This window comes from Oncorhynchus mykiss, chromosome 15, assembly GCF_013265735.2.
Source record: "Oncorhynchus mykiss isolate Arlee chromosome 15, USDA_OmykA_1.1, whole genome shotgun sequence".
NCBI lineage: Eukaryota > Metazoa > Chordata > Actinopteri > Salmoniformes > Salmonidae > Oncorhynchus > Oncorhynchus mykiss.
In genome coordinates, this window is record NC_048579.1 from 36,440,411 (window position 1) to 36,463,372 (window position 22,962).

Genomic DNA, 22,962 nt, shown 5'->3' on the forward strand with positions numbered 1-22,962 from the left:
GGAAGGCCCAGAGTTACCTCTGCTGCAGAGGACAAGTTCATTAGAGTTAACTGCACCTCAGATTGCAGCCCAAATAAAAGCTTCAGAGTTCAAGTAACAGAAATACATCTCAACATCAACTGTTCAGGGGAGACTGCGTGAAATCAGGCCTTCATGATCAAATTGCTGCAAAGAAACCACTACTAAAGGACACCAATAAGAAGAGACTTGCTTGGGCTGAGAAACACGAGCAATAGACATTAGACCAGTGGAAAACTGTCCTGTGATCTGATGAGTCCAAATTTGAGACTTTTGGTTCCTCTGTGTCACGGTTCCTCCGTGTCAACCTCCGTGTCTTTGTGAGACAGAGTAGGTGAACGGATGATCTCCGCATGTGTTGTTCCCACGTGAAGCACGGAGGAGGAGGTGTAGTGGTTCTGTGCTGGTGACACTGTCTGATTTATTTAGAATTCAAGACACACTTAGCCAGCATGGCTACCTCAGCATTCTGCAGCGATACACCATCCTATCTGGTTTGTGCTGAGTGGGACCATCATTTGTTTTTGTTCAACAGGACAATGACCCAAAACACCTCCAGGGTGTGTAAGGGCTATTTGACCAAGAAGGAGAGTGATGGAGTGCTGCATCAGATGACCTGGCCTCCACAATCCCTCGACCTCAAACCAATTGAGATGATTTTGGATGAGTTGGACTGCAGAGTGAAGTAAAAACAACCAACAAGTGCTCAGCATATATGAGTACTCCGTCAAGACTGTTGTAAAAGCAGTGCTCATAAAGCGGTTTGAGAGAATGCATAGATTGTGCAAATATGTCATCAAGGCCTTTGAGGAATATTAAATATTTTATTTGTTTACTACTTTTTTGGTTACTACATGATTCCATGTGTCATTTCATAGTTTTGATATATTCACTATTTATTCTACAATGTCGAAAATAGTACAAATATAGAAAAACTCTTGAATGAGTAGGTGTGTCCAAACTTTTGACAGGTACTGTATCTATATCAATCTTGAACAAGATTATCTATTTTGGATGCAATTTGAACAGAATTGCTGTAGAAAAAGACTGCGTGAGAGTGCTCGCACGTGCACTGATTTCAATTAATGCCATTCGAGCGATAGGCTGTTTTAAAACTCTGCAGCTACAATTTAAAAAATATAATCTTTACAATAAAAAAAAATGAAGTGACCTCCGAAAGCCAGATGGAGATGTGTAAATCAGACGTGCATTCGGTCCTTATATTACTGTTGAATAGGCTATGCTGCAGCAAATTTAGGCCTACCTGTCACAAGAAAAAAAGATACCATGATGAGATGATAAGCCTACATGCATACCGAGATGGGCTGTCGGTCTCCACCCTGAGCGTTGATGATTGATCATATGGAGAGCAGAGAGAAGGCACATTTAGACATTGCATAGAATTTAACAGTTCCATTTCACATCACGCTGTTTATACAAATAATTTACTTATAATTTCCTGGTTTCTCGCAGTTATTTATCCCGGGAAAGGGGTGTGGTTTTGGGCGGTAAATCTCGGTAACCGGGTTCCCGCCATTCAACCCTAGGTATCACACACTACAAGATTTTTCACTTGGTCGTGAAGATTCTCGATACCACCACGCTGTCTCGCGAAAACAATGTGATGATGTGGATAGATTGTTAACATAGCTAGAACGAGTCATAGCTCAAAGCAGCCTAATAAACGTTTTCAGTCAGCTTGCAATAGAGTAAAAAAACGCATTGGCCTACTAGTAGTAGCCTAGTCATCGCTCCTGCTCGAGAGTACACATTCTGGGTGATGCGAAACATTGTCTCACTGGCTTCTTCTCTGGCAAGCGCTCATTAGCTGCTGCTGATCACCGTTCTCAAAGCCTTTGTTCTGATAAAATCAAACATGTCCCGGTATTTTCAAACATCTGGCATCGCTCAAAGACGGGATCAGTAGACACATGGTGGAGAGAGTTGCGAATGAGATTTCAATTTAACTTTGTGTTGTGAGGCAGGGCAGAATGCTAATTACAAAAATGCCCAGAGTTGATCACATGGGAACAGTCAGCACAACAGAGACTGAGACAAATTGTCCAGTCACGGCAAATAGCTAGCCAACTACCCTTCTGTCTTTCCATAACACCAGCAAATTTTCCACCCCCACGATTATTATGACACCTCAACATTTCCACCATGACCCAGAAGCACACTTAGACACTGCTTATTCAGCAACCAGGGGAGCCGAAGCACTCTGATAAAGAAAAGAGTATCCCTTTACAAGTACTATACAGATGTACTCCCATCTCAACCCCAGTAACCCACCACACTTCAGACAGACTGGCTGGGTGTATGTAAGTTCACCAGTTACTGCACAAGACGCTGTGGATTGCACAATTCCAACAAAATACAGCAACCCCACATGGAAGCAGACACAGAAAGATAAGGCTGCAGAAGACATAAGCCTTCAAAGAACTGGTGCATAGAGGGAGAGAGAAGAGGAGAGGTTTTTGGGAGCCATGTGTGTCAGAGCCTCTTATCTGAGCAGGCTTCAGTGCCGGCAGGAGGCTCTCCCTGCTCTCATATCATTTTTCTCCCCCCCCCCCCCCCTCCCCAAAAACACCCACCCCTCTCTGACCTAAATGCTTACCCAACAGACGCCAAAATCAGTTACACAAACCAGACCCCTTCCTTTCCCACCACAGCCTGCCACTTTGCTCGGCAGCCCCAGGCCAGCCACAGAAAATAAATTACATTTAACAGTGCATTAACATGCAGATATGTCAGCTCAAAATGTGGATGAACAGTAGTAACAAGACACAGAGACATGGAGAGAATGAGAGGAGGCCTATGCATGGCCCAAAAAGGCTGCTGCGTCTGGTAACCCTAAAGAGCCACGGAAGCCTACCTTTCATGATGCCCTTGTCTCAGTGAACGGTGTAGATCTATCCTCTGACAAACAACCTCCGATGCCAGATTGGTCCAGAGTGGGAAGAGAAAGAAAGAGAAGAGGGAGGCAGGGCAGGGCTAAGTCACATGACAACCAGACTGGGGGGAGAAACTAACTGGCTGTTCCCAGTTCCTGTGTGCGTCCCAAATGGCCCCTTATTCCCTATATAGTGCACTACTTTTGACCAGAGCATTACGGGTCCTGGTCAAAAGTAGAGCACTATAAACGGAATAGGGGGCCATTTGGAACACACAACCTATGCCAGCCAGGCCAGGGCTCCCCACCAGTAACCACAGCCAACACGACCCACAAAGCCATGGGGCGGTGACAGGGTTTGGCGGTGACAGGAAAAGGTTGGCCTGCTGTCACCTGTCTATTCGGACGGCCATTAGACAGCTAGTCTGCATCCGAAATGGCACCCTATTCCCTAATATATATATATATATATATATCACTACTTTTGACCAAAACTATGTAAGAAATAGGGTGCTATTAGGACACACCTTTAGTCTGCTGTGTGTTTCTCTCTGGCCCTATAGGATTCTCCCCAGAGAAGAGTTAACCAATCAACAGGCTGAACTGTCGTTGGCGCAATGGAACTCGTTATCGTTGAGAAAAGGATAGCAAAAGGAGTCATTGGCTAGAACAATCTCCATGGAAGGAGGGACAGATGTGGGTCAACTGTAAGAGATGATGAGCCAAACAGAGGGACAGTAAAAAGAGAAGGAAAAAACTATAACAAAAGAGGAAAACAGAGAAAACAACTTTACCACATGGATGGATGCCAACACACAAACAGTCTACGCTCACTGTCCTGCAGTAGACCGTTTCTGTCAGATGTGAACAAAGCTTCTCATCCAGGTCGAAGGTCAGAGGTTAAGTGGGGTCTATGCCGCCCAGGTTACTGATAGTATGTGCTGACACACAGATATGCATTCAAACCACAGAGTAGAACACTAATAATTCACCATTTGCAAAAGGGATCAGGTTTGCAAACAGTCAATTGTGTAGAAAGCTAAAATGTCAGCAATGCAGTTTGTTGAATATGGCAATCAGCCTAAAGCTCACTAAAAGACTTAAACGATCTGGCAGCACTGAAGATAGCCCATTAAGGACGGAGTAAGAGGTTCTGAAGAGGCCTACTACTGGAATGGTCTTTAGATAAGGGAGTAGAGCAGAGACTGAAGGACAGACAGGCTCTCTATCAGCTTTACAGTGCAAATATACCAGCTCTCTCCGTTTCACAAGCTGCCGTTGTCCTAAATGGCATTCTTTCCCCTTTAACGTGCACTACTTTTAACCAGAGCCAAATGGGCCCTGGTCAAAAGTAGAGCACGGGCCTCCCGGGTGGCGCAGTGGTTAAGGGCGATGTACTGCAGCACCAGCTGTGCCACCAGAGCCTCTGGGTTCACGCCCAGGCTCTGTCGTAACCGCCCGCGACCTGGAGGTCCGTGGGGCGACGCACAATTGGCATAGAGTTGTAGGGTTAGGGAGGGCTTGGCCAGTAGGAATATCCTTGTCTCAAAAAGGGCAATGTGATCTGAGAGTTTCAGACCACCTCTCAAAATGTTCTCAGTTCATTAAGGGATCTTATTTCCTTTGGAAAGCGAACCACAATGAGTTCACAAAACTAGGGTGAAAGAGACCAACTGTTAAAACACCCTTAGTGTCTTTGCTTATGTCCTGTACTAATTTCTCCCAGTCTCTTCATCTCGCACTGACAGACACAATTAGGCTAGTAACAGACGCCAGAGTATCTGTGTGTACAAAGTACAAACTAGTGTTTTCAGGACTACAGTACAACAAAAATACAGCATATTTCCGTATGGTTTTGTGCTATGAGATTATGCACAACGGACTCAGACTAGGGACCGTTTGGGAATGATGACAAGGCAATGTGACATAACATGTCAACCAGTCCTCAGAGGTGGAAGGGAAGGACCAAGTAAATGTCATAAAAATAGTGAAACATGAAAAAGTTTAACTTTTCAGATAAAACTATACTAAATAATTTCACATAACCAAATAATTGATTAAAACACACTGTTATGCAATGTAGGTCTACAGTAGCCTCAACAGCACTCTGTAGGGAGGCACAATGGTGTAGCCAGAGGACAGCTAGTTTCCGTCCTCCTACAGTGGGTCTTCCTTTAAAAGTTATAAGCTTATGCCGCAACCGCTAGTGGTAGATGGTAGCATTCTGTGATTGCACCACACTATCAAAGGGGGGAGTTAGAACGCTGATCTATCAGTAGTCTAAACTGCGGCACAAATTGACCATCTTTTCGTAAACTAATGGAGTTATCAGTATCAGTCAGAGAGTCTCTTTTCTCTGGCACTAGACTCCTGCATCAGACAACAACAACAAAAAACTGTCGGTGGTCCTGGAGTTAAGAGAGAACTTGGGTAAATACAAAATGGGGGAATTACACTTTTCTTTCCCTCTAAAAACAGAAATAAATCATTGTAAATAACAAACTGGCTTTACTTACAAATTAGTAAGAATGTCTTACCCGATGTTCAAGAATGGGCTTTATCCAGATGACAACAGCTCACTTTGAAAACTAAATTTCCAAAATATCGTTATTTTTTTAAACAAAACATATAAAGTTGGTTGCAATTTCAGTTTTATGCACCAGAAAAGACAGAAGAAATAATTCAACAAATATTGTGGTTAAACTCAAATACACTAATTGATTAAAAGAAAAATGTTATCAATTGGAAGGGGGGGAAAGTAAGGAACTCGTCTGTCGGCCCTGAATTAAAGACTAAAATTGGTTCAAGAAAATTGTGATAATTAAAAATATATACCAGTGTCCTGACTCTGCTGTGAGGATCTGAAGGATCAGGTTAAAGTGGGTGCACCTCTACTCCGCTCTCTCTCTCCCGTAGAGGGGGAGAGGGGTGAAGTAGGCCGTTTTATGACAGTCGTAAATACCTGCAGGCACTCGCTCTCCCACTCTGCAGAAATGGAAGTTAAAATCCCTTTGTACTACTGCGACATCCAAGATTGGATAATGAAACAATATTTCTGAAATCCAAACATTTGGAATGGTGCGTGGGTATTTAAAATAAATAAAACTGGCCTTCTTTAGACTAGTTGAGTATCTGGAGCATCAGCATTTGTGGGTTTGATAACAGGCTCAAAATGTCCAGAAACAAAGGACTTTCTTCTGAAACTCAGTCTATTCTTGTTCTGAGATCCCTTCAGTCCAGAATAGACTGACTAGTTTCAGAAGAAAGTTATTTGTTTCTGGACATTTTGAGCCTGTAATCGAACCCACAAATGCTGATGCTCCAGATACTCAACTAGTTCAAAGGCCAGTTTTATTGCAAATAATAATTTGTTCTTAAACTGACTCGCCTAGTTAAATAAAGGTTAAATAAATCAAATGAAAATGTCTTCTGTAAATCAGAACAACTGTTTTCAGCTGTGCTAACATAATTGCAAAATGTTTTCTAATGATCAATTAGCCTTTTAAAATGATGCCATTGGAACACAGGTGTGATGATTGCTGATAATAGGCTTCTGTACGCCTACATAGATATTCCATTAAAAATCAGCCGTTTACAGCTACAGTAGTAATTTACAACATTAACAATGTATATCTATCAATGTCTATCTGTCTGTCTATCTATCAATTTGAAACAGACAAAAAAAAATAGCTTTTCTTTAAAAAACAAGGACATTTCTAAGTGACCCCAAACTTTTGAACGGTGGTGTATATAAAATGTCTTACAGAGCCTTTCCATAAGTCCACTCAAGTTCCTTCAACTGTCTTCTGACTGTGATTAGAGCGTGGTGATGTTGTGCCGTGATGCCAGCAGATTCCAGATTGCCGGTCGCTCATCACCTTCAACCATCAGTGAGTCGATGGCTTGAATAGTCTAGCTGGAAATGGAATACAAATGTAAAAATTTGCAGCATACAGTAAAGGCCAGCAGTTTATTTATTTAAGCATTATTTGGCCTACTTTACAGTATTGTAGCCTACTGTAACCTATTCATTTTCCTGGGTTTTCTCAGTCGGTGTAACACCGGCGAATAGCACAGTCCGTGACTATAACCCCCAAGTCTAACAGTATTTTACCGACATGTTTAAATATTCAAGGCTCCTTTCTCTTCAAGTTATTTTAAGCCATCCACCTTTGATTGGCTATTAGCAGGACAATAGACTCTTACCAAGTCCACCAAATGCATTGTTTTCTCACCACATTGGGATGGATCCATAACAAATTACTATGTGAATAAATATCACTGAATGACAGAAATATTGGAATAAAGTATGGTAATGACGGCAACAAATTGCTGCTTACTGGAACACCCAAAAAGTCATCCAATTGTTATAATAGGATTTGAAGCAAAAGCCTACCTGCGTGTAGTCAACTATTTCAGCACTGTTTTGCGCTGCTCAGACAAGCATGGGGACTGGTCTTGATAAATTAATGAGATTTTTTATTTTCACTGAATCTCCGTTTGGGTATCGGTTAGCCTACGATTAGGGTGTGGAAATGTTAGGATTATTTTGCTCTTCACTCGCAGTCACTTAGTAAGCCTACTCCCGACTGGTCACGTTGTACAGCACCATATTTTCCTAACGGAAACCCAGAGGGTTTCATTTTTCTTGGAATAGAAACACCATAATATTAAATCAAATTAATTAAGCAACATTTCTAAGAACATAGTAAATGGGATTGATATTAACAAAAATATGTTTCTCTAGTACAGCCAATTTTAAAAACAGTCAAATGCAAGTCAAAGGTGCCCTCTGGTGGTCAAACTAGCACTAACTAGCATTAATGGTAACAATGGCTGACACCTAAATAACGTGCCATAGAATTATGCAGCAGCCCGCAAGCTGTGCTGCAGTACGACACAACTTTTAAAGGAAGAACCACTGTATGGGTACATTGACTTGATTCAATGTACCAATACAGGTACATGGTTCTCACTCTCTTCCATAAACTTATGACAACTACCGGAGGACCTCCGTCAACCTATCAGAGCTCTTGCAGCATGAACTGACATGTTGTCCACCCAATCAAAGGATCAGAGAATGAATCTAGTACAAAAATCATAAGTTACAGCTAGCTAGCAGTGCATAAAATATGGTGAGTAGTTGACTAACAGAAAGAAAATACTGTTCTAACAAATGTATTTATTTAAAAATGAGAAAGAAACAGCGAGCGATATATATTTAGTTGTATTTTTTATTTAACTTGCTAGCAAATGCAGCTAGCTAGTTTAGCCTACTCAAACAGACAGGGATTCCATGTTAGCTAGCTGGCTATCCAACACTGGAACTTCTCCAAGTCAAGGTAAGCTTTTGGTTTTATTAATGTATTACCACTGGGGCCCGCAGGTGTAATTTCTAAACTGCTTGCTGCTGACATACACTGTACTGCATGATTATAGCGGGTTTAATAATGCATAGGTGACAATGATGAAGTTTTTTTAATATACTTGGGCACAGACAGCTGATGTGTTGTGCACTAAAGTCCACATGCGAAGGGAAAAGGTAAGAGGAGAGTGTGTAGATGTGTCACTGAAGAATTAGGGGCCAAATGTCTCAATCTTGGGGTCTCAATTTGAGGAGGGAGGGGGTGTGCAAAGATCCCTTCAGTCCAGGGGGTGGGGGGGGGGGGGAATAGAGTGAGCGTGAGACCTTTCAAACACAAACAGGGACAGTAAACTGTTCCAAGATTTATCAGAACATACAGTGCTGCCTGTTACTACCACACACGCAGCACACAGTCAGTATCTGGATAACGTGTGAAATGCTTGATAAAGTATGTGATATCAACAGAGAGGTATATTTCTGTGTGATTTAAATACTGACTGGCTTTCATCAAGCAGCTCACTCAAGAAAAAGCTTCAACCTACCAGTATAGTTACAAACAGCACAGGAATTAAAATCAACATGTATTGATCACATCTTTACTAATGCTGCAGAAATTTGCTTGAAAGCAGTATCCAGATCCATTAGATGTAGTGATCACAATATAGTAGCCATATCTAGGAAAACCAAAGCTCCAAAGGCTGGGCCTAATATAAAATATACGTTTTATAGTTATTCCTATGATGTCAAGAATATCTGGTTGGTCCGTGGTGTGTAATGAGGAGCAAACAGACACTGCAAACTTAGGCAAAACATGCCAGCAACAGATGCGGACACTACACATCCATGTATATCTGACCAAATTATGAAAGACTAACATTGTAATTTTAAATCCCATAAATTTAGTGTGGAAGAGGTGAAAAAATGATTGTTGTCTATCAACAATCACAAGCCACCGGGGTCTGACAACTTGGATGGAAAATTACTGAGGATAATAGCGGACGATATTGCCATATCTTCAATTTAAGCCCACTAGAAAGTATGTGCCCTCAGGCTTGGAGGGAAGCAAAAATAATTCTGGTACTTAAGAACAGTAAGCCCCCTTTACTGGCTCAAATAGCCAATCAATCAGCCTGTTACCAACCCTTAGTAAACTTTTGGAAACATTTTGTTTGACCAGATACAATACTATTTTACAGTAAACAAATTGACAAACTTTCAGCATGCTTATAGAGAAGGATATTCAACGAGCACAGCACTTACACAAATGACTGATGGTTGGCTGAGAGAAATTGATGATCAAAAGATTGAGGGCTGTTTTGTTAGACTTCAGTGCAGTTTTTGACATTATCGATCATAGTCTGCTGCTGGCAAAACGTATGTGTTTTTTAAAATTATTATTATTATTCGTTTTTAAATCGTCCGATTAATCGGTATCGGCTTTTTTGGCCCCCAATAATTGGTATTGGCGTTGAAAAATCATAATCGGTCGACCTCTAATACACACACGATGGCATACACACTATACACACACGTACACATGGATTGTGTACTGTACTGTAGTGGTGATGTAGGGGCCTGAGGTCAAACAGTCTGAATGTATTGTAAAATTGCATAAACTGCCTTAATTTTGCTGGACCCCAGAAAGAGTAGCTGCTGGCAGCAGCTTAATACAAATACACACAGTTGATGGTGAGCTGGGTGGGGGTAAAGAGAGAACAAGACAGGAGACATTTCTGACAGTCTGGGGGAAGGAGGGAGAATGATTAAGGATGGATCGATTGAAGTAGCTGAGGACAGCGCAGGAATGAGTGCATAGTTACCTGCAAAAGCTAAATTAACCCCGTTCCTAGGAGAGAATGTAGAAAACAAGAACATGGACAGAGAAAAAAAAAAGTGAATACCCTAAACTCCCTCCCCTCCTTGTACCTAAATCAGATTAGGATGTGTCCAGAATGCTACCCTACTCCCTATATAAAGGCTGACCAAACTGACCACGTTTGGTTTGACCCGCCAGGACCACTAGGGGGCCCCCAACCAAAAAAAAGGCAGTCAGTCTTAACTCACTGTTTAAATATAGCATAGTAGAATACACAACCTGCAATTTCTGCATTTGATAAGTTTTCCTCTTGTAATGTCAGTCACTGAAAATCAATTAGCCCATGACACCTAACATTTTATAGATTGCTATGTAAGATAGCTGGCTACTAGACTATCTAAACCTTGTAGTAATCATGTGGCCAAATTACTGACTGGGCACCAATGACTGCATGGCCGTGCATGACTCCAACCCCATCATTAAGTTTGCTGACGACACCTGATCACCGACGATGAGACAGCCTATAGGGAGGAGGTAAGTGACCTGGCAGTGTGGTGCCAGGACAACCATCTTTCCCTCAAAGTTAACAAAAACAAAGCATACGGCCCAATACATCACATCACTGGGGCCCGAGCTCCCTGCTATCCAGGACCTCTATACCAGGCGGTGTCAGAGGAAGGCCCCAAAAAATTGTCAGACTCCAACCACCCATGTTATAGACTGTTCTCTCTGCTACCGCACGGCAAGCAGTATCGATGCATCAAGTCTGCAACCAACAGGATCCTGAACAGCTTCTACTCCCCAAACCATATTACTGCTAAATAGTTAAAATATCTACCCGGACTATCTGCATTGAGCCCCACTTGCAATAAATATTTTGACTCATCACATACGCTGCTGCTACTGCTTATAATCTATACTGTTGCCTAGTCACTTTATCCCTACCAAAATGCACATATCTACCTCAATGACTTTGTACCCCTGCACATCGACTCTGCGTGGTATCTTTCTATTATCCTTCTATTTTTCTTTGCATTGTTGGGAAAGGCCCATTAGTAAGCATTTTAATGTTAGTTGACCAAACTTGAAACAAATCAAATGTTATTTGAAGTCACTCACTCAAGACATCATATGAACATGGCATTTCATAGCAAAATGTGTAGAACTACAGGGAATTACCATTAAAAACGGCAACATTCTCTCCATCCAATGGCTAAATGAGTATAATCACATTACATTTGTTTTAAAACTGCTAAGTTTGATCTCTGCCACATGGTAAAACGTGTAGAATTGCAGGACATGAACTTTAAAGCAGAAAATGGGGGGGGGGGGGGGGGGTGTCACTAAAATGTTTTGCCTGCGAGGTGGAGATTTTATGGTACAATGGTAATACTGGTAATCACAATGTGCTGTTTAGTGTCAAGCAATATGGCCACAAATTGATTGTTTGTAATTTTATGCTAACTTTTAAAAAATATATTGTTTCAAGACCCTAAAAACTACACTGAACAAAAATATAAATGTAACATGTAAAGTGTTGGTCCCATGAGCTAAAATAAAAGATCGCATACACACAAAAAGCGTATTTCGCTCAACTTTTGTGCACAAATTTGTTTACATCCCTGTTAGTGAGCATTTCTCTTTTGCCAAGATAATCCATCCACCTGACAGGTGTGGCATATCAAGAAGCTGATTAAACAGCATGATCATTACACAGGTGCACCTTGTGCTGGTGGCGATAAAAGAACACTAAACTGTGCAGTTGTCACAGCACAATGCCACAGATGTCTCAAGTTGAGGGAGCGTGCAATTGGAATGATGATGCCAGGAATGTCCACCAGAGCTGTTGCCAGATAATTTAATGTTAATTTATCTACCATAAGCCAACTCCAACGTCATTTTAGAGAATCTGGCAGCATGTCCAACAGGCCTCACAACCGCAGACCACGTGTAATAACGCCAGCCCAGGACCTCCACATCCGGCTTCTTCACCTGCGGGATCGTGAGAGACCAGTCCAACCGGAAAGCTGATGAAACTGTGGGTTTGCACAACCAAAGATCAAAAATCGTCTCAGGGAAGTTCATTTGCATCCTCACCAGGGTCTTGACTTGACAGCAGTTTGTCATCGTAACCGACCTCGATGGCCACTGGCACGCTGGAGAAGTTCTCTTCATGGATGAATCCCGGTTTCAACTGTATGGCAGACAGCGTATGGCGTCGTGTGAGCAAGCAGTTTGCTTTTGTCAATGTTGTGAACAGAGTGCCCCAAGGTGGGGGTGAGGTTATGGTATGGGCAGACATGAGCTACGGACAACGAGCACAATTGCATTTTATCGATGGCAATTTGAATGCACAGAGATACCGTGACGCGATCCTGAGGCCCAATGTCGTGCCATTCATCCACCTCCATCACCTCCTGTTTTGGCATGATAATGCACGGCCCCATGTCGCAAGGATCTGTACACAATTCCTGGAAGCTAAAAATGTCCCAATTCTTCCATGGCCTGCATACTCAGACATGTCACCCATTGAGCAGGTTTGGGATGTTCTGGATCAGCGTGTAAGACAGCGTGTTCCAGTTCCTGCCAATATCCAGCAACTTCGCACAGCCATTAGAGGTGTGGGACAAAATTCCACAGGCACAATCAACAGCTTGATTAACTCTATGCGAAGGAGTGGTGTCACGCTGCATGAGGCAAATGGTGGTCACACCAGATACAGACTGGTTTTCTGATTTCATGTGAACTACTGTATATAGATTAGGCCCTAATTAATTTCAATTGACAGATTTCCTTGTATGAACTGTAACTCTGTTAACAAAAAAATGTGCATGTTGCATTTTTGCTGCATTTATATTTTTGTTCAGTGTAAGAAGCTATTGTTTACCTTTTATTTTTCTAAATAAATTATGTTGATTTGTTCTGCTAGCTACCCACCACTCTGAATATATTTTGTCCCCTCCAAGCCCAAAAGTGTAAGCACCCCTGATTTATAAAGTGCACTACATTTGACCAAAGCCTAATGTTGTGGTGGGTCTAACATTTGAAGTTTATATACCTAACCTCACACTTCTTCCACTTGTATGACAGACAGACCAGTCCACAGTGAAACCTCCCCCAAACCAATAATGCTCACTAGACAGATTTATATCCCCCTCATTTCCATCAATTACAAACTCTAAGCCAGCTCATTCGTCCAAGGTCTAGGAGTCTGAAAGGATGTGGGCAGCAATGGTCAATGTTGCCATATCTGTTCTGTCAAGTCTTGAGCTGCAGTCCCTTTTTCAGGACCCCGTCTTTCAAAGATATTTTGTAAAAATCCAAATAACTTCACAGATCTTCATTGTAAAGGGTTTAAACATTGCTTGTTCAATAAACCATGAACAATTAATGAACATGCACCTGTGGAACAGTCGTTAAGACACTAACAGCTTTCAGACGTTGGGCAATTTAGGACACTAAAGAGGCCATTCTACTGACTCTAAAAAACACCAAAAGAAAGATGCCCAGGGTCCCTGCTCATCTGTGTGAACGTGCCTTAGGCATGCTGCAAGGAGGCATGAGGACTGCAGATGTGACCTGGGCAATAAATTGCAATGTCCGTACTGTGAGACACCTAAGACATCACTACAGGGAGACAGGACGGACAGCTGTTCGTCCTCGCAGTGGCAGAACACGTGTAACAACACCTGCACAGGATCGGTACATCCGAACATCACACCTGCGGGACAGGTACAGGATGGAAACAACAACTGCCCAAGTTACACCAGAAATGCACAATCCCTCCATCAGTGCTCAGACTGTCCGCAATAGCCAGAGAGAGGCTGGACTGAGGGCTTGTAGGCCTGTTGTAAGGCAGGTCCTCACCAGACATCATAGTGGAGTTTGGAGTGTGACTGTTTGAGGTTGTGGACAGGAGTCTTATATACTGATAACAAGTTCAAAAAGTTGCCATTAATACAGGTAATGAGTGGAGCACAGAGGAGCCTCTTAAAGAAGAAGTTACAGTGACCAAATACTTATTTTCCACGATAATTTGCAAATAAATTCATTAAAAATCCTACAATGTGATTTTCTGGATTTTTTCTCATTTTGCCTGTCATAGTTGAAGTGTACCTATGATGAAAATTACAGGCCTCTCATCTTTTTAAGTGGGAGAACTTGCACAATTGGTGGCTGACTAAATACTTTTTTTGCCCCACTGTACATGACCAGTTCCAGTTAGAACTGCTGGGGAAAAAAAAGGTTACATTAAAAGGGGGTTAGTGAGTTACGTCTTTGTGTTTGTGGATAGTGGGGGCATTTGGTCATGGCCCAAAAAGACCGTCAGACTTGGGAGGACACAGTAATTGAAAAATCATGTGGAGATTCCATGCTGCATGGGCTGGGCTTTAAGCTGAGGCTTGTGCACGCACACACACACACACACACACACACACACCCCTTCTGAACAAACAGAGAACCCTCTCACATCCCTCCCACCCACCCCTGACATCCAGCAGCAGTGGTTGCCATGGTGCCAGGGTAATGTTTAGAACCCCTACTCCACATGGCAGAGGTCTGTTGTTGATCCACCAACTGCATCACCGTGGAGACATGCCACAAATGAGGTCACTGACAAATGTAGCGATTGACTGACATACCTGAAACGGCGAACGAGAGCTACATAGAGAGAGGCTTTCTAGAGTTGAAGACAGCCATGACCCCAGCAAGATGATTTCACCAACTTCCTACTGTGAGAACTAGAGCCCGCAGGCTATACAGTCAACCTCAGTGAAGCATATAGGCCTAGTACTCCACCCTGGCAAGAGGTGCTTTCTTAGCAGGTGGTGATTTTCTGACTTAGTCCTATGTCATCCCAGGTTCAGAGCGTAGGGGAAAGCTGACATAACAAACCTACTATGAACACCTGCTATGCAGTCCCTCTTTCACAATGTTTTGATGCTTTAGTCTAATCTAAGCTCTCAATGTGATTTATGGCAGAGGCAGACACTAGCAACCGTTTATGCAATGATCATTAGTCATTACAATCCAAACATCTGAGTGCCTGTCAGCCTGAAACTGTTTAATTGGTTTTGTCCCTCGCATTAGTGAACACTTAAAAGTAGACAATGTGTGTGCAAACTCCAGATTGTTTGGGCTTGGGGTAGGGAGGGAAATAATATGGCTTGCAAATAGCATTTAGTCCCATAAATGTGAATACCGCACAAATGAATGGGCCTGGAATTAGGGCACTCAGGATTTTCCTGGATTTATGAATGTCTCCAATGAGATACACCGTTTTCATTATCTTTTACAAAACGTTTGGTTACCGTGCACTAATGAACATGACCCCGCTGTTTTCCCTGGGCTGGTCAAGCACCAGGCCCTCTACTGCACCTCCCCTGCAATGCTGCTGTTCTTGTTCAGTAGTTTCAAAGCAGATCAGGAATGCCCTGTTACCTCTTGGACAAGTCATCTACTCTAGCTAACTCCATGTAGTTCCTCAACATATTCACAGCAAACCAATTGAGTTCATGTGGTTGGTTTTACGTGATAACTTGGGTGGGACTGAGAATAATTATTTCTGTATATAGTTGTAAGTTGCTTGGGGAGATTTCAGGATTGACATCCGACCTGCTGTAGCATTATTCATACATAGTATTTTGGATATTGTTGGACTTTTGGAGAACACACAGAGAGGTGCTGTTGTTTGAGGGATTTTATACACCGGGTGGGTCTAATCCTGAATGCTGATTGGTTAAAAGCGCATTCCAGCCGGTGTCTATTCCACAATTAACCACCAGCTAAATCTATGAAGGCAAAATACCCATTTACTCCATTCCAGCGGATCCACTGTCTCAACAGCCCAGCCAGGCAATTTATAAACTTGCCCTCCACTCATAAAAAGCATCTAGACATTCTCACATTTCTTTTTAACTAACATTTAGTTTTCAACCGTGGATATTTGTATAAACCTTGCTGTCTGTCTCTCCGACATTTGCAACATTGTTTCAATATTCTAATTCGATCTCCAGCTGTCCCATAATAATGAATGTGTCAGGAGTCAGGATGAGAGACAGGCAGACAGCTTTTCTCAGCCAGTCGAAATAATGAATCAGTAGCATTTTTATGTATATATACACACACACACACACACACACACACACATAACTATCAATAGAAAACAAGTAGAACAAAACGAAGTGCAACTAGTTTGCAGTCTTTCCAGCTCCAGTTTGAAGTGATTGTGTTAGATGTGTTGTTGGCTAGCTCCACTGAAAAACAGTGCCCTGACGAGAGAGCACATTTTCTATGCCAGGCAAAATCGCGCCTCATTCGCGCATTGTTATGGGTGTATCCAAATAAAAGTCACTAGAAACAGCTTAAACAAACACAAATGCAGCTCCTTTGATGTTATTCTGGCTGCATTATTTTTTGACATGACTGTAAGTTAGCCATAGTTGGCTAGCTAGCAAGCAAGGGATAAGAACATTGCCAGCCAGTATGGCAATGGAATATTTAGAACGAACGACTGGGTCGCGTCAATACAGTAGATGCAGAACAAAACACTGAACAACTGGGTGACATCTCTGGCAACTAAACGACCAGCCAGCTTGGGTAAGACCCCTAGGTTTGTGTCAGGACTAGATCTTGTGGAAGGATGAAATGGTATGAATCAATTCATCAAAATAATGTTTCATAAAAATGTGTAAATCATTATTTGAATATGTTGGTAACCCATTGTATAAAGTGATAATGCCCTCGAAGCCGGCATTTGGAGGATATATTGGCACTTGACTTTGTCTCGTGCCTAACAACACCCGTGGCAATATATCCTCCAAACACCAGGTTCTCAGGCATTATCACTTGAACATTCTGTACGTATCAATCAACATCACCATGGCAACAAAGCCCACCCAAAACATTATCCTCTCATCCATCGCATAACTTCATCATCAGAACCTAATAGAGAGAGAAGAGCCAGAGGGACCACAGCACAGGGTGAGTCCCCCTGGTCAAAAGTAACGCACTATATAGGGAACGAGGTGCCTTTTGGGATGCACACAGTCATTATGGCATCATCCTGCTCTGTCTCTCTGCTGCTTTAATGCTACATTAGGTGGAGGCCCTTTTCACCACAAACACCGACTCATTATTCACAACAGAGGAGACAGAGCAGAGCAAACGTCCAACATCAGGGCACTCAATGTGCTTCCAATACCCGCCAACGAGAGGGTCTGTGTTGGAGGAGGAGAGGAGGCTGAGGGCCTTTGAACCCCAACAGACTATGTAACCACGGCTTCAGCAGAGCAGTTCCTCACTGACACAGATGTTGGAACTCTGGATAGACATACTGGCTGACAGGTAAACACAAAGGTTGCATCCCAAATGGCACCCTCTTCCCTATACAGTGCACTAGTTATGACCAGAGCCCTATGGGCCCTTATCAAAAGTATTTCACAATAGGGTGCCATTTGGGAACACATTCACAGAGAGACTGGACATTAGTTAGATGCTGTTGGCTTATACTGGGGGGGGTTAATAGATAATCATCCCCAGGTGTGAAGGGGCTAGATCAGTCCAGGCCAGCTATGGCATTATGGGATGGATAGACTGTGGTGGTCAAGGGACTAAGTTGGGTCCAGTTGCCAAGTTGATACAATATTCATATAACAACACCATGTGTCTCTCGAATGGTACCCAAACAACTTTTTGGACTGGTCAAAAGTTGTGCACTATATAGGGAAAAGGCTGCAGTTTGGGACAGCCGCTAGGCTCTTCTGTTTCTACCACCACACCACAGACAAATAAGGGAGTCATCCAAAACAGTGCTCACCATGCAGTCATACTATGGCCTATCTCCAGTCATCGCTTTCATCTGACGCCATATTACTAATCCTCTGTTAGTCTTCAGTTCAACAGAGAGCGCTACAGATGTCGGGCGACAGGTAGCCTATCGGTTAAGAGAGTTGAGCCAGTAACCGAAAGGTCGCTGGGTCGAATCCCTGAGTCGACAAAGCACGTTATTCCAATTACTTCTGTAAGTCGCTCTGGATAAGAGTGTCTGCGAGACGTCGGCAAGTAAAAGGAGCTGATTTTTGACGACAGGAAATGGAGGGCCGAGCACGGCCCTATTCACAATCAACGTGGCTGTGGAGCATGTCGAGAGCTTCAAGTTCCTTGGTGTCCACATCACTAAGGATCTATCATGGTCCAAACACATCAACAAAGTCATGAAGAGGGCACAACAACTCCTCTTCCCCCTCAGGAGGCTGAAAAGATTTGGCATGGGCCCGCAGAGACTCAAAAAGTTCTACAGCTGCACCGTGGAGAGCATCTTGACTGGCTGCATCACCGCTTGGTATAGTAACTGCTTGGCATCGGACCTCAAGGCGCTCCACAGGGTAGTGCGTAAGGCCCAGTATATCACTGGGCCGAGCTCCCTGCCACCCATACCAGGCGGTGTCCGAGGAAGGCCCTAAAGATATTCAAAGACTCCAGCCACCCAAGTCATAAGACTGTTCTCTCTGCTACCACATACGGATGTGCCAACCAACTGGTCCCTGAACAGCTTCAACCCCAACACTAAATGAGACTGCGAAATAGTTGTTATCCAAACAGCTATCTGCATTGACCCTTTTTGCACTAACTTTGACTCACCACTTACACTGCTGCCACTTTCTATTATCTGTCCCGTCGCAGTCACTTTATTCCTAGTTATATGTACTTAGTACTGGTACCCCATGTATATATCCAAAGTTATCATTACTTGTGTATTTATTATTACTTTTCTATTTTCTTTCTCTGCATTGTTGGGAAGTGCCCGTAAATAAGCATTTCACTGTTAGTCGACACCTGTTGGAATTGTATTTGAAATGACTAAAATGTAAGTCAAGGACAGCCCCAGTGGCTGATTTCAGTGGTGAAATATGGTGCCAGTGAACTTGTATGGAGTAGAGAGGAAGTAGAGAGAGAGGAAGGTGAAGGAATAACAGTTCAAATGTGAATGGAAGAACATCTCTGAGAAAAACAATCATCAACTGACTCATCTTCAACTCATCCTGTTTTATTAAAGTTATTATCCTGATAACTTTATATTCATCTTTGAGAAGAAAAAAAAATGCTTTTTAAGCAATTATTTATATTCCATAAGGTTGTCAGATCAACTCTGACAGTAAACAAACCAAGGATACATTTTGTAATAGTCCAGAAAATAAAACATTAAATAATTTGCAGACATCATAACATGGAAATTCAGCGAGGCAGATTGACGTCACTTCTTGACCGGCTGTTAAAGAGCAAAAAAAAAAAAAAAAGTTAAAAAAAAAAAGTATTTACTGCTACTTCACTGCATGCTTGTGGTGCTTTCCTAACCTGACAGTACAGTGGCTTAGGGCACAAACATAGAAATATAATCTCATTCTAGTTCAGTGGTAGAAGCATCACATTGTTTGCAAAACTGCACCATAGGATGGGGCCATGATCAAAATGTGTGCACTATATAGAGAATAGGGTGCCATTTGGGACGTACCCACAATCGTCTCCAGTTACTATGGAGAGTCAAAGCTGGGTAAGTAGTGACTGCACCACCCATTCCTTAGTAATAAAATCATATCACAAAGGGAAGGTCAATACTAGCAATAATATGGTCCTCATCACCCCAGCCCAGCCACCCATCCCCCTATACTGATCAAGAATGATGTTCTCATCTCTGCCTGAGGTCGAGCTACTGACACAAACACACAGGAAAGGAGGAAAGTAATTAGCCTTCAAGACCAATTAGCCTTCAAGTAGTACAACAACATAAAGCTCAAATATAATAGGAGGGAGTCTATGTAATTAGGCTACGGAGTAGTTCTTTATTTTGGCAGGTACTGTTATACCTACACTACAGTACCTGCCAAATAAGGAGGAATAACATAGCATTCTAGTTTATTGGTCTTGGTATTCTACCTTGAACTTGGACCGACAACGACGCCGTCTGAAATTAGTTCATGAAAACAGGCCTAATGAGCATCGAGTCCTACATATACAGCAGTCAGTTAGCAACATGCTCAAGAGCAAGACAGAAAGAGGACATGAGATCAGAGAGATCAGAGAGATCAGAGAGACTTCGAGAAAAATGGAGTTGCGTCCCAAATGGCAGTATTCCCTTACAGTGCCTTCAGAAAGTATTCACACCCTTTGACTTATTCCACATGTTGTTGTGTTACAGCCTGAATCCTTACCCATCTACACACAATACCAAAGTGAAAACATGCTTTTCAAAATGATTGCAAATGTATTTAAAATGAAATACAGAAAAGTATGTACACACACCTAAGTCAATAGTTTGTTGAAACACCTTGGCAGCAATTACAGCTGTGAGTCTTTCTGGGTAAGTCTAAGAGCTTTCCACACCTGGATTGTGCAACACTTGCCCATTAAGCTCTCAAATTGGTTGTTTATCATTGCTAGACAACCATTTTCAGGTCTTGCCATAGATTTTCAAGTAGATGTGTGAAAACTAACTCATCCACTCAGGAAAATTCACTGTCTTCTTGGTAAGCAACTCCATTGTAGATTTGGCCTTGTGTTTAAGGTTATTGTCCTGCTGAAAGGTGAATCCATCTCCCAGTGTCTGGTGGAAAGCAGACTGAACCAGATTTTCCTTTGGGATTTTCGCCCTTGCGAACTGTATGTGCTGTTATGGTGTGTGTTCATGATGTGTTTATCACAAAGCCTCAAAAGAAGAGGCTGCTAGGTACAGAATGAGGTCCAGCTTGTATGTATTCCTTTAGGTGTAGACCACAGCAAAGAACATCATCGTATAACATGCAGTCTTTTCTCCCAAGAGATATAGGCTACCCACCTATTGTTAGGCCCATTCCCCTGGACTCCAGTCCTGGATGCTGAGGTATTAGGTGACATGTTGTTCGGGTCATGTTCAAAAATGTTCTACAAACAAAATTTCACTTTCATTATGGGGTATCTTGTGTATATCAGTGACACACAATCTCAAATCAATGTTAAATTCCGGCTGTAAGAACAAGATTTTGAAAAAGTAAAGGGGGGGGGGGTAGATTTTATGGAAAAGAGATGCATGTTTTTGGACGATGCAGCACCCTGCCTTGTTGACAACATGACCGAACAGCGCAGATTACAGTTCGATTCAAATTTGCCGATTCACGTGCCATGGATCCGTGCATCGCGGCTCAGGTTATTTGAACAATCAGGGCATTGGTCCAAATGTGATGTGATAGATAGCGTACAGTGCGCAATCAAAGGGAAGCGCTGCATGTTTTTGTTGCACTACTGTGCAATGTTAATTGACTAGTTGATTGATCACACTTATAAACAAAACTAACAGCCCAACAAATAATGCGTTGAAACATTAACATTTCCAAAGATTTAAACAAGCCGTGAAATGAACTTACCAATGTCACTCTGTTGAATTTTAAACGATATGACAAGTTATGGCGGATGTCCCCGAATATTCTGACGTGAAAGTTATTTATTTGTCCACTGCTATTTCTAACAAACGCTAACGTTTGCGAGAGAAATCTCATCAGGCGTTCCTATACATTTGAACATCAATTTCCCAAAGTATTTAGAATGTCAACTCCTCACGCGCTCTAATGCCTTATTCAAAGTCATCTTCAATCACCTAAGATCGCCTACTGTTTCTTTTAGAAAATTAAATACGAACGCTGTCCGGAGAGAAACTGACGATGCCGAGTAGTCTTGCTCAATTGCAAACTCTCGTTGTATAGGAACGCAAGTACGACTGTAATTCACTTTCGCCTGCTTCGCAAACTTCTCCACTGTTGCCTTGTGCTCGTTGCTTCCGGACAACATTAACCGTTTCTTAAAGGAGCAGACCTATCAGGGCACGGTCCAAAGCTCAAAGTCACCTGTATAGAGTAGACACACCTCTTGAACCAACGAATCATTCAGGTTAGCCAGGTTGAAAAGGAACCAAAGAGTATCTATTTTTGTTTTACACACACACACACAGGACCAGCAGGGGCAAAGAGCCTTGACCTGAAATGACTGATGGGGTCAATATGATTCCAATGGACAATCAATGGTCAGTCTTAGTTAATGGAATGCAGTAGACCAGACCAGAGGTCCTCTTTCCATTACGATGTCCCATAAATAAACCAGAACCATCCCGCTGTTCAGACACTGCCAGTTTGTCACACACTTTACATTGCTGTCTCTGTGGCGTGTACTGTATTATAGGCCTGGGAAACGTTGACACATTAGGACATACAGCATCACCTTCCAACATAACGACTGTGTATGGAAACAAAAAAACAACAATCAATCTATTTTACTTTACTATTTGTGTATATTTTCCCATCAGTGGGATTTGAATCCCTGTCCATCCCTGCCAATCCCTGTCCACTCCACTCCACTCCACTGGGCAGAGAGTCTCATCCTGGCCAAGGACAGATAAACAGGGGCGGTGGGTGTTGCTAGGAGCAATCAGCTGGTTGCAAAAAAAAAAATTGTGGAGGACAAGGACACTTGTTTACAGATGTACAAGAGACTGCAATTATAAATATGGTTTTGGCCAACAATGCAATTAGGATTCGAGAGATAAGAAAGCATATCTTGAATAATGACACCATATTTAACAACATCAATGCTGTAAGCCTGTCGACCATACAACGCATCCTCCAACGGCACCGAGTGACGATGAAAAAACTTTACAAGGTGCCATTTGAGAGAAACTCTGACAGAGTCAAGAATATGCAACATGACTTTGTGGAGGTATGTATGCAACACTACTTCCAGTACTTCAGACATACCATATTTACTCATCCGTATATCCTTTTGTCTGTTGCAGAGAGTATTGGAGCTGGATGCCCATGTAATTCGCTATAAATTTATTTATTTGGA

At 42.4% G+C, this 22,962-nt stretch overlaps 1 protein-coding gene across 3 annotated transcripts in view; it reads right to left on the bottom strand.

Moving 5' to 3' along the window:
• The window catches only part of LOC110490717 (supervillin), a 146,894-nt gene extending 124,973 nt beyond the window's left edge, over positions 1 to 21,921 (bottom strand). Inside the window, exons 1-2 of one of the 3 annotated variants that reach the window (XM_036944313.1) lie at positions 21,492 to 21,921; positions 20,927 to 21,012 (exon numbers count right to left, since the gene is read on the bottom strand). In XM_036944313.1, coding sequence (XP_036800208.1) covers positions 20,927 to 20,999 — 73 coding nt within the window. In that variant the 5' untranslated portion in view covers positions 21,000 to 21,012; positions 21,492 to 21,921. The remainder of the gene's footprint in view (positions 1 to 20,926; positions 21,013 to 21,491) is intronic. The other 2 variants (XM_036944314.1, XM_036944315.1) reach the window with 2 other exon arrangements.
• Positions 21,922 to 22,962: the final 1,041 nt, after the last annotated feature.